Here is a 12,118-nt window from a genome sequence, read left to right as displayed (position 1 = left end):
GAGAAAGGAGCTAGTGGAAGTTAAAGACACAGCAGAGTGAGTAGATAATCCATGGAGCAGTTCCTGCAGGAGGAGATAGGATCAAGACCAAAGATGAAGACGTAAGCCTTGAAGGGGAATAGGGACAACTTTGAGGCAAGCAGAAATGTTTGGTCCTGATATGGGTAGCATTTCAAATGGATTTGGAGTTGCAAAGGAATAAAGTTTTGGAGTGTCATATTTGATAACTTTTCCCTGTACAACAAAGTCAGTGTTAAATTGAAGGTGCAAAAGGAAACCATCATGTTTCAGACAGAATGTATTCTCTTTTCTTCTTGTATCTTATTTAGGGACAACTTCCCAAGACACAGATATGTAGATCACTAATCTTGAACTTTTTCTCCAATTCTGACTTCTAATACTTTTTAAGGTTAACAGTGTAATCCAGACAAAAAAGAGAAAGAAGAAATAGAAAAATTATTCCAGTTCATAAAACTCTTTCTAGACTCTTTTTTACTTAGTACAACTTAGTAGAAAGTCAAAAGGATATCTTTTTTCATACTGTTGGGATGGCATACAATGTGATACAGTGATCACTTCAAACAGTTCTCTAGTATTCTGAACTTTTAAAAATGAATATCTTTATTTATTTTACTTGTTTATCTGCTTTTTTGTGTGTGTTTTAGGGTTATGGTTTTCCAGTGAACCGACTTTTTGACCTTTTATTTGAAATAAGAGATCAATACAATGAAACACTGCTTAAAAAATGGGCTGGAGTTTTCAGGTTAGTCTAAGCCATGGTGCCTTAATGTAATGAAAAAGTTTGTCAAATGCTAAAGTAATTGGTTTTTGCATTTAGCAATAAAAAATGCTTATAATATTTTTTTATTGTGGTAAAATATATATAACATAAAACTTACCATTTTAACCTTTTATGGATGTACAGTTCAGTGGCATTAAGTATATTCACATTGTTGCAACCATCACCACTATCCATCTCCAGAACTTTCTTATCTTCCTAAGCTGAAACTCTGTACCAGTTAAACAGTAACCCTCATTCTCTTCTTCTAGTCCCTGGCAATCACCATTCTGCTTTGTCTCTATGAATTCGACTACTCTAGGTACTTCATATAAGTAGAATCATACAATGTTTGGTTTTTGTGTCTGGATTTGTCTGTTTTTTTGTGTCTGGATTATTTCACTTAGCATAATGTCTTCAAGGTTCATCCATATTGTAGCATGTGTCAAAATTTCATTCCTTTTTAAGGCTAAATAATATTCCATTATGTATATCACATTTTATTTATCCATTCATCCACTTATGGATATTTGGGTTGTTTTCACCTTTTAGCAATTGTGGATGATGCCACTATGAACCTTGGCGAACAGTTATCTGTTTGGGTCCCTGTTTTCAATTCTTTTGGGCATATACCCAGAAGTGGAATTGCTGGATTGTATGGTTAATATATGTTAAATATTTTGAGGAACCTCCATACTGCTTTCCACAGTGGCTGCACCACTTATAATCAATTTTTAATTGTTCTACTTTTAGTCCTAATCTCTGTAGTTTTTTGCTCCAGTAAATGATTAGATATGAGGCTGTAGGAAGAGAGGAAGTGGCAGAAACAAGAGTTTTTAAGAAGTAAAATATATGGGATTTAGAAACTAAATGAGGATTATGAGGGAAAGTATTATATACTTTACTGTATATATTATATACATTACTCAATGGTATTTAGTACTAGAGACAAAAATTTATGGCTTATAAATTTTGTTTGGGGAAAGTGCTATTTTTACAAACAACATAATTGTTAAATTAAAAATCTTAAAGTATCTAATTAGGACAATTATTTTTGCTTTAACCACTTGCCTTCAGGGCACAAAGTATTTTAATAATTATATAATTTTGTATTGCCATGAAAAGAAATATCAACTCCCTCCTTTTTAAATTCTAAAAACTTTTCTCTCTCCCTTTGTGCCTTTCTCCCTTCCTTCCTTTCTTTTTTTCTTTGTTTCAACAAAAAGTCAATCTTGAGAGCTTACATTTAGGTTAGCCAAAATATGATAGAAACAATGTGGCAATAATAGTTGATGTTATTAAAATAGAAAATTTGTTAAATGACTTAACACCAGCTTGGCATTTACCCCACCAGTTTTCAAAACCTATGGAGGGCTGGCCTTCTGAATACTGTGATAGAAATCTTTTAAAATACCGAAGTGGTTTACAAGGTTATACACTTCTATTAAGATGAACTAAATCCTTATTTAAGCTTTTTGTATTAACATTCCATAGGAGTGATCTTGTCAGGATGTTGTCCCAAATGAATAATTGACAGTCTTAGATGAGTCATGTATAAATATTAACAATTTTTGATATTTAGTATTTTAGAAATAGAGGTAGTGCTTATTGATAGGGATGGTAATCTATAATATATATGCCATGATGTAATGTGATATAATATGATATCTTTATTTATATATATTTGTATATAAAAATCTTTACTTATAGGATTTCTGTTATTAACTTACCCTTTTCAGAAGAGTGTTTAAGTTTTTACAGTTGCTGATAGATTTGTATTGAACCAGCTATTCTCTCTTATCTATCTTAAGACTTCTAGTAGTGAGATTGTTCCTCAAGATTGGGGAAACTGTGAGGTATTGTTTTCTCTCTGAAAAGCTAATGGGTTCCTTCAAAAAGAGATAGGATTAACATTATCCTCCATTATCATCATGGATGAGAGCAAATGATAGCATGTCAATTGTAATTACCAAATATATTTTGACTTCTACTTTCAGTACTGTTCTAGGTCATACTTTTTGCTTAGATTTTTAAGAAGTAGCAGATTTTAAGCTTTTTTTGTCCTTGATCTGTATCTTCAAAGACTGTACAAGTAGTGAATTGACAACCTAACAATTAAATGGGGAAAAAGTAAAAGTTATCATCAGTACTGAATAATTAAAACTTGACGATGTCCATGATAGAATTTATGATCTGACTACTGTCATACTTTGTTTATCCATGTGTGGTTCTCTCCACCTATATTGTGAGCACTAGTGTTTTATTTATATTCTTGATTGCCTAGCTCCAAACAGAGTCGTATTTTAACTACCTTGTGCGCCTCAGTGATTTACAAACACGTGACTTTATTTCCAGCCTCTCATTAAGATGCCAGAGCCATTTATCAGTTAGATATCCATCATCCACTGCCCAAACCATATCCTTCTCTTATGTTCCTTACCTCAGCAAATGTCTCTGATGAGGTGAGCTATACATCATTTGTCCATTTGCCCTGTCTAGAAACCACGGATTCATCATGGGATTATATAATACTTTCCCTCATAATCCTCATTTAGTTTCTAAATCCCATATATTTTACTTCTCATTTGCCCTGTCTAGAAACCACGGATTCATCATGGGATTATATAATACTTTCCCTCATAATCCTCATTTAGTTTCTAAATCCCATATATTTTACTTCTTAAAAACTCTTGTTTCTGCCACTTCCTCTCTTCCTACACAAATACAGCTTTAATTCAAATTCTCGTCACTTCTTATTTGGATTATTCAGTCTTTCTAATTGGCCTCTCTCTGTTCATTATTGTCCTTTTCCTAGTTTTTCCTCCACTGTGTGAAAGTCTTCCTATGACATTGCTCTGCCTAAAACCTACTATGGTATTCCATTGCCTACAGGATAAAATCTGGGTGCCTCAGTTTGTCCATCTGCCCAGCCTCATTTTAAACCATGTCCCTTGAATACTTTATACTCCAGTAGTACTGCACTACTTGTGGTTTTACTCAACCCCTCCCCACACTCATACTTTTTCTCCCCTTATGTTTTTGCATGTTATGTTCCATCTTTCTGAAATGCTGTTCTCCCATAATCTCATTAGAAGTGTTTCTTTTCATCTTTGAAGACCCTACAGAGCCCGTAGCTTCTCTGTAAAACTTTTCATGAGATGTCCCCCACCTACTCTGATAAAGTTAATCACTTCCTCCTTTGTCCTATTTCTGAAACTTGCTCCTCTTTTATTGTACGTATAACACATCATTATAAACATTATAATTTGTTTGCATATCTATCTCTCCTATTAGGATTGAGAACAGGGATCTTGCTTTTATTTTCATGAGGGTAGGGAGTTTTCATCAGAGTTAGCCCAGACTAGCACATAATAGGTGCTCAGTAAATAAAAATCAAACTGAATTATTGATTAAAAGGAAGTTGATTGGACAGCAGGTATATTAGGACAGGCTGAGTTATGCTACGGTAACAAAAATGCCCAAAATCTCATTGGATGAACACTGGCATTTTATTTCTCACTTGCACAGAAGTCCATAGTGGGTCTAGTAGTCCAAGATTTGAGCTTTTGACATCTGTAATTCTACTTTCTCAACATGGTGGTCTCCCCTATCACTGTGGGACTAAGTGTCGCACAGTTAGTTCATAAATGCTTTAGACTTAAAGCAACACATGTAACTTGTATTCACAGTCCAATGGCTAAAACTAGTCATATGACTTTGCCTATTTGGTGAGTAGTAAATGTGTCTGCCTTACTAAGTATAAAAGGTCCTTTTCTAAGTACAACATTATGAGAGACAAACAAATGGAAGACATTGTTTTTATCTTCAAGGAGCTTATGGTCTGGTTGGAAAGAGAAGACAAAAAACATACAACTTGAGAGTTGTTCCTATCAAGAAATGTGACTGGGATACTCTTCACCTCATTTTTAGTTGTAATGAGTTCGTTCAGACTATATCATCTTGAGAATTGTTCTAGACTAGAAAATAAAAACTAAATTGCTGAGAGGATGTAAAATAAACAGGTGGAAAGAAGAGATTGCACATTAATTTTGAGGGACAGACTTATTTGGTATTGGATTTCAGAATTCTGAGTGATTAGGCACTGTTTTCCTGTTTAGAACTTTAACTGACACACAAAAAATGATTTTGTAATTGTTGGGGTTTTTTAAAAATATTGTCCTATAGCACTCTATTGATATGTTTTCTAATATTAAATTTCAATTCTGTCTTCTTTCTTAACAGGGACATTTTTGAAGAAGATAATTATAGTCCCATCCCTATTGTTAATGAAGAAGAATATAAAACAGTCATCAGTAAATTTCCCTTTCAAGATCCAGACCTTGAAAAGGTACAAGCTAGTTCTTAATTCAAGAATTTTCTTGAAAATAAATTAATCATATTTATTGCTACATTATATTAACCTGACATTGTGAGAATAGCTTCTTTTGAGGCTTTTGTTGTTATTGTTGTGTTATTTGAGAAAATTAATTATGTTTTGTTAACTTTTAAAGATTATGTTACTACTACTACTACTATTTTGGTGAGGTTAAGAAAGGACTTTTCTGGGGCTACTAGGAGCTGTTGTCCCAAATGTTAGGTGAATTCCCAGGGGAGGTGTTACTATCATTGGGTGGATTCCAAATTAGATATACTAAATGTTGAGTAGATTATAAGAATAAGAGAATATTGTAAGGAAAGAGAGAATTTCTTTGAAATTTCCATCACTGTGGAAGATCTTATTTTGTGGCTTTTCTTCTAGAAATATATTTGTATAAAAAGTTTATCTTGGGGACTTCCCTGGTGGCGCAGTGGTTAAGAATCCACTTGCCAATGCAGGGGACATGGGTTTGATCCCTGGTCTGGGAAGGTCCCACATGCCGTGGAGCAACTAAGCCCATGCACCACAACTACTGAGCCTGCGCTCTAGAGCCCACGAGCCACAACTACTGAGCCCATGTGCCGCAACTACTGAAGCCCACGCACCTGGAGCCTGTGCTCTGCAACAAGAGAAGCCACCATAATGAGAAGCCCGCACACGGCAACGAAGAGTAACCCCTGCTCACTGCAAGTAGAGAAAGCCTGCACGCAGCAATGAAGACCGAACGTAGCCAAAAATAAAATAAATAAGTTTATTTTAAAAAAAAAGTTTATCTTGGTTAAGTAAGAGGTGTATGAAGGCAATAGCCACCTGTAGGTTTTTTCCTGAAGTAAGAATGTCTATTTTTGGAGTCAAGATGTCTGAACAAAAGATAGGCTAGAGAAAGGAAATAGACCACCATGTAGAGTATTCTGGAAATACACCTGATTGCCCATATGCGTGCATGCACACAGAAACACACACGCTTGTACCAATCCAGTATCCCTGGGTAGAATTAGATCTTATGAGAAAAGGATATCATATTTCCTGTTATTATCACCTTTTTCATTCTCTTTTTGATTTTTTTTCCCTTAATCTTTTAAATTATTTTTTCAACACTTTATAATTTAGTCCTTTTCTACATTTTTATCCCTTAATAATGAACAAGAGTGAATTCTGAATGAGTTGTGTGAATTGTGACTGTAAATTTTTATGTTACATTTGTATATACATAAACTAAGCATATTATGTGTAATAGTCACTAAATACAGGACCAAGTAATTTAATGCATAGCTTTTAGATTATAGCTTACACTGCCATTGAATATACCTAATTGTATTCTAATACACACAAAAGACCAGAATAATTATTCTAGTTCTGTATTTTTGAAACCCCAATCAAAGTTTCCCTGTCAAGAAATATTACGAGGGACTTCCCTCGTGGCGCAGTGGTTAAGAATCTGCCTGCCAGGACTTCCCTGGTGGTCCAGTGGTAAAGAATCCGCCTTATAATGCAGGGGATGCGGGTTCAATCCCTGGTCAGGGAACTAAGATCCCATATGCCACGGGGCAACTAAGCCTGCATGCCACAACTACTGAGCTCGTGCGCCTCAACTAGAGCTGCGTGCTCTGGAACCCACGCGGCACAACTACAGAGCCCACGTACCCTGGAGCCTGTGCACCACAACTAGAGAAGAGAAAACCCGCATACCACAACTAGAGAGAAGCCCGCATGCTGCAATGAAGAGCCTGCATGCCTTAGTGAAGATCCTGCATGCTGCATCTAAGACCCGACGCAGCTAAAAATAAAATAAATAAATAAATACTAAAAAAAAAAAAAAAAAAAAAGAATCCACCTGCCAATGCAGGGGACACGGGTTCGATCCCAGGTCTGGGAAGATCCCACATGCCGCAGAGCACCTAAGTCCGCAGGCCACAACTACTGAAGCCCGCGTGCCTGGAGCCCCTGCTCCACAACAAGAGAAGCCACGGCAATGAGAAACGCGCGCACTGCAACGAAGAGTAGCCCCCGCTCACCGCAACTAGAGAAAGCCCACGTGCAGCAATGAAGACCCAACGCAGCCAAAAATAAATAAATAAATAAGTAGACAAACAAATAAATTTATTTTTTAAAAAAGAAATATTACGAGAATATTCTCTATCTCACAGCTTGGCTTTGTTTTGTTTTAGTTACTGGTAATAAATGTGTTCAGGATATAGCATCTGCAAAAAGAGCACTGGATTTGGTCTGGATTCATGTGCCAGCTCTGTCTGTGGCTTATTATGGGCAAATGACTTACCCTATTTGGGCATTTTTGCCTCATCTGTCAAATAAGGAGGTTGAACTACATAATCTCTAATGTCTCTTCTAATTACACTAAACTATTCTAAATAGATTTATAGTTAAAAGGATATTTGACTTTGCTTGTAGGGTACTTCCAAAATATACAGCATCTGAGGATTAAGCTTGTTAGGAATTGTATTCATTGGTTTGTGTATTATTCATCATTAAAAAGAGCTATCATTAAGGCAAAAGGCACATGAAAAATTTAAATGTGATAACTTAGAAATCCCATAAGTTATTTAGTAATAGTCTCTTGGTTGTGTGTTTATATATTTAATTTTTTCCTATTTTAAGTATAATTTTCAATTAAAACGATTGAAAAAGATGTAAAATTGTCTCTCAAATAACATGAGTTGTTTTCAGCGGAAATTACAAGTGAGAAAGGAATAAGACTGAACATATATGCTAAAATCTGTCTTTTTGCAGATAGCTGTGCTAATTTAACTAGGATCCTTTGGCTAAAATAAGAACATGTTCATATTGTCTTTAATATCATTAAAATAAATTCTTAAAGTTGAAATATCTTTCAAATAGTTAATATTGGTTTCATTATTCTGCAAAACATAACTTGGAGGTGAGTTAGCTCTTACATTATTATAAGGTAGTTTTAAAGAATAGCAACTCTTTGGTTGATTTTTGTAGTACTCCTAATTCAGTTCCTAAATTTGGAAAGGTTGAACCTACCAGTTTTGGAGAGAGACTGCTCTCTGCAAATGTTTTCACTACCAGCTTATTGTAAGTTTCTTTCTGCTGGAGGTACCTAAGAGTACCTATGTTAATTCATATATTTATCATTCACCTGCTATCTAGTAGACACTGTGCTATGTGCTAGTTTTTCAGTCTCTGCTGTCAAGGAACTTGTAGTCAAGTGAGGGATAGATTAAATAAACAGGAAATTACAATTTACAGAAGTTGGCCCTGCTCAAGATAGAAGAAGCAGCATGGAGAAAGGCTGTAATTCTGCAGTATATAGTACAAGGTTGATGAAGTGCAAGAGATGAAGATCAAAAAATGAAGATGAAGTAGAAAGTGGCAGACTATAATAGGCCTTGTAAACAATGTTAGGGAGTTTAGCCTGATGGCTCGAATAAGTCACCACCAGATTTCAAGCAGTAAAAACATAATCAGATCTGTGCTTTGGAAAGATCTCTCTGGCTAGTGTGTGGGGAATGGATTGGAGAAGAGTAAGGATGGGATACTAGCTTGGGGATTGTTGCAGTTATTTTGGCAAGAGAGATTGGTGACCTGAATGGGAGTTATGGCTGTGGAATTTGATTTGAGATATTTAGGAAGTAGGAATGACAGGAGTTGATTATCACTTGCATATGAGGGATGATGAAGATAGAGGCGCAAGTGTGATAGCCACATTTCTGCCTTGGATGGTGGTAGCATTCACTAAGATAGGAAACGCAAGAGGAGCAGATTTAGAAAGAAGGGATGATCATTTCACTTTTGGTTCTGTTGAGAATGTCTCAAATGTTACAGCTAAATGGAGGTGTTCAAATGTTAGTTAGATATACAGATTTGGACTTCAGGAGAAAGATTTGGCCTAGAGTTTTAGATTTGGGAGATATTGGCACTTGCATGGTGAGAGTAGGTGAGATTCTCTAAGGACAGTATGTGTGGTAAGAAGGGAAGAAGGTGTAGGACAGAACCCTAAGGAGTAGCAATTAAGGGATGGCTAGAGGAGGAGATATAGAGAAGGTAGAGAAACAGAGGAAAACCAGTGTGGGTCATGGATTCCAAGGAAGGAGAGATCATTTAAGAAGCAGGAGGTGAGACTTCCCTGGTGGTCCAGTGGTTAAGACACTGTTTTTCCAACGCAGGGGGCACGGGTTCGATCACTGGTCGGGAAACTAAGATCCCACATGCCCCATGGAGCGGCCAAAAATAAATAAGTAAAATGGGGGTTTATTTAGGGGGAAAAAAAAAAAAGCAGGAGGCCCATTGTGTCAGATTGTTCAGGTTAATCAGGTAACATGAAAAGTTATTGGATTTAACACCTTTGAGGTCATTGGTGACCTTCGTGAGGGTGTTTTCAATGATGTAAACTAAGTTGCAATGAATGTGAAGATTGAAGTAGATTAGGCTTCATGAAGGGTAAAGAGGGGGCTTTTGGTAACAATCTTCGGGAGAGTTTACCTTTTGGAGACTGAGAATTTGCTAATGGATGTTGGCTGATAAAGCATTTTAGCCAAGAAGCACACTGTAAACCATTAGCTTCATACTGGCGTTAGATGTATATAGGTCAGAAAGCTGCTGTAAGGTATTCTAGGAGTTATGGAATGAAGTGGATACTTTCTTAAATTGGCATTCAAGCAAATGAAGGGAGTCTTAGAATTATTTGATGACACTGGGCCAGGAAGCTGGCCCATAACTTTCATGCCAACCTGACTCTTGTATTATGGCTGCAAGGAAGCAGAGAGTTAAGCATCTTCTGCAGGATACTTATCATCAGGACACACACTTATATACTTTCTCTGCTTGTTAGAAGTCTGATAACATGATTTAAGAAACAGGTAAATTGCCACATTATTTTCTTCAGAAATATTTTGGTTCTTTTTAAAATCTTAAAAATAATGAGATAACAGTAGACTTTAAAATGCAGGTATTAACTACTAATTCAAATGTGAAATCAATTTAATTTTTACATTTTTGAGGTGATTAGAATATCTTTTTCTAAAATTTCAGCAACAGTTTCAACTTTGTTTTTCTTTCAACAGCAATCTTTCCCAAAGAAACTGCCCATGTCTCAATCAGTGCCTCATATTTATATTCAAGTTAAAGAATTTATTTACGCCAGCCTTAAATTTTCAGAGTCATTACACCGGAGGTAAGTTTATTAATAAGAAATGTATCTTTATCATAGCTATTTTTGTGAAACATTAACACTTGATTTTTAGGCCATGACTCTTCAGTGGACTGTTATCTCGTTGGAAGGCTTACATATCTTAGTGGCATTTGGGGTTAACTAGAAATGCAACCTCAGACCTACTGAATTAGAAACTGAGGATGGAGCCCTTGGCTTTACCAAGTACTCTGGGTGATTCTGGTGCACTCCAAGTTTAAGAACCACTGCCTTAAGCTTCATCATACTCTACTAGTCTCTTATACCAAAGTTTCTAAACATGGATTTTAAAGACATTAGCTTATAACATAACACACACAATATCATTCAGCATTGGAAAAACAGTGGATACAAATGAGTATTCACTGAAAAGGAATGACAGACTATTACAGTGGTAGTTTTCACTAGCGGAGCTCTAATGGTCCAAGAGCTACCAATAATTTATGCCTATCTTTTTTTTCATTGAACATTCTAAAGTTCCGATCTAAAACAGAGCAGTATAATGCAGTAGTTAAGAACATAAGCTTCAGACTTACACCTGAGTTTGATTCTTGATGTTGACACTCACTAGCTGTAGTAGGACTTTGGGCAAGTCACTTAATCTGTTTAAATTGCAGTTCCCTCATCTGTAAAATGAGAGAAATAACTCATAGGGTGGTTTTAAGAATTAAATGAGGTAGTGAGTGTGTATAAAGCACTCAGTGTAGCCTGGCACATGGTAGGCACATAAGACGTAGGAGCAGATGAGATACTACAATATAAGATGTGAGACTAGAGCTTGGAGTTTTTATATTTCATTTGCAGGCACTGGGGAACTGTTGAAGAATTTTTAGCTAAGAAACGACATGACTGGAGTAATATTTTAGAAAGTTTACTCTGGCCTCAATGAGGATGGTACATTGGAGGTAAACTGTAGAAAGTATAGAAATTTAGCAGTTTGGAATTAACTTTTGTTTATTTACAGAGGAGAGACAGTGGATCTCTAATTGTTATTTGATTTTTTAAAATAAATTTATTTATTTATTTATTTATTTTTGGCTGCATTGGGTCTTTGTTGCTACGCGTGGGCTTTCTCTAGTTGCGACAAGCAGGGGCTACTCTTCGTTGCGGTGCACGGGCTTCTCATAGTGGTGGCTTGTCTTTGTTGTGGAGCACAGGCTCTAGGCATGCGGGCTTCAGTAGTGTGGCACGCGGGGGCTCAGTAGCTGTGGCTTGCGAGCTCTAGAGCGCAGGCCTGGTAGTTGTGGCGCACGGGCTTAGTTGCTCTGTGGCATGTGGGATCTTCCCGGACCAGGGGTCGAACCCGTGTCCCCTGCGCTGGCAGGTGGATTCTTAACCACTGTGCCACCAGGGAAGTCCCGTTATTTGATTTTTTACCACATTTATAACACCAAAGATAAAAGCCCTTAGTCATAATATTATGTGTAATTATCCCTAAAGCTTCCCTACTGACTGACTAGAACTAGAATTGCCCCCTCAGTTCTGGCTTTTTTTGTGCATGAACTCCTAGCATTCTAAAAGGTAAATGTTGTATACTAATGCTACAGCAGAAAAGATTATCATTTTTTCCTTCTCTCTTTGATAAAAATATTTGTCATTTTTGTTAGTTCAATATCCAGTCATTCTATTTAACTCTCTATGATACTATGTTTTTCATTTAGCAAGGCTTTTTATACTTACATTTTTTAAAATTAGCTTTACTAAATAACATTGGCTATTTTCGTTTCGTAGTTCAGAATACAGAAAGCATAGTTAGTATAAAAATATCTAAATCTAAATTTATTCTAGTTTA

The 12,118-nt window shown here is 36.2% G+C and overlaps 1 protein-coding gene across 1 annotated transcript in view; it reads left to right on the top strand.

The window, feature by feature from the left end:
- The window catches only part of EXOC6 (exocyst complex component 6), a 198,422-nt gene that overhangs the window by 87,468 nt on the left and 98,836 nt on the right, over positions 1–12,118 (top strand). Inside the window, exons 13-15 of the mRNA XM_061195100.1 lie at positions 666–763; positions 5,021–5,126; positions 10,202–10,311. Coding sequence (XP_061051083.1) covers positions 666–763; positions 5,021–5,126; positions 10,202–10,311 — 314 coding nt within the window. The remainder of the gene's footprint in view (positions 1–665; positions 764–5,020; positions 5,127–10,201; positions 10,312–12,118) is intronic.

The sequence above is a fragment of the Eubalaena glacialis genome, chromosome 1 (assembly GCF_028564815.1).
Source record: "Eubalaena glacialis isolate mEubGla1 chromosome 1, mEubGla1.1.hap2.+ XY, whole genome shotgun sequence".
Classification (NCBI taxonomy): Eukaryota; Metazoa; Chordata; class Mammalia; order Artiodactyla; family Balaenidae; genus Eubalaena; species Eubalaena glacialis.
This window is presented reverse-complemented; position numbering and strand designations above follow the sequence as displayed.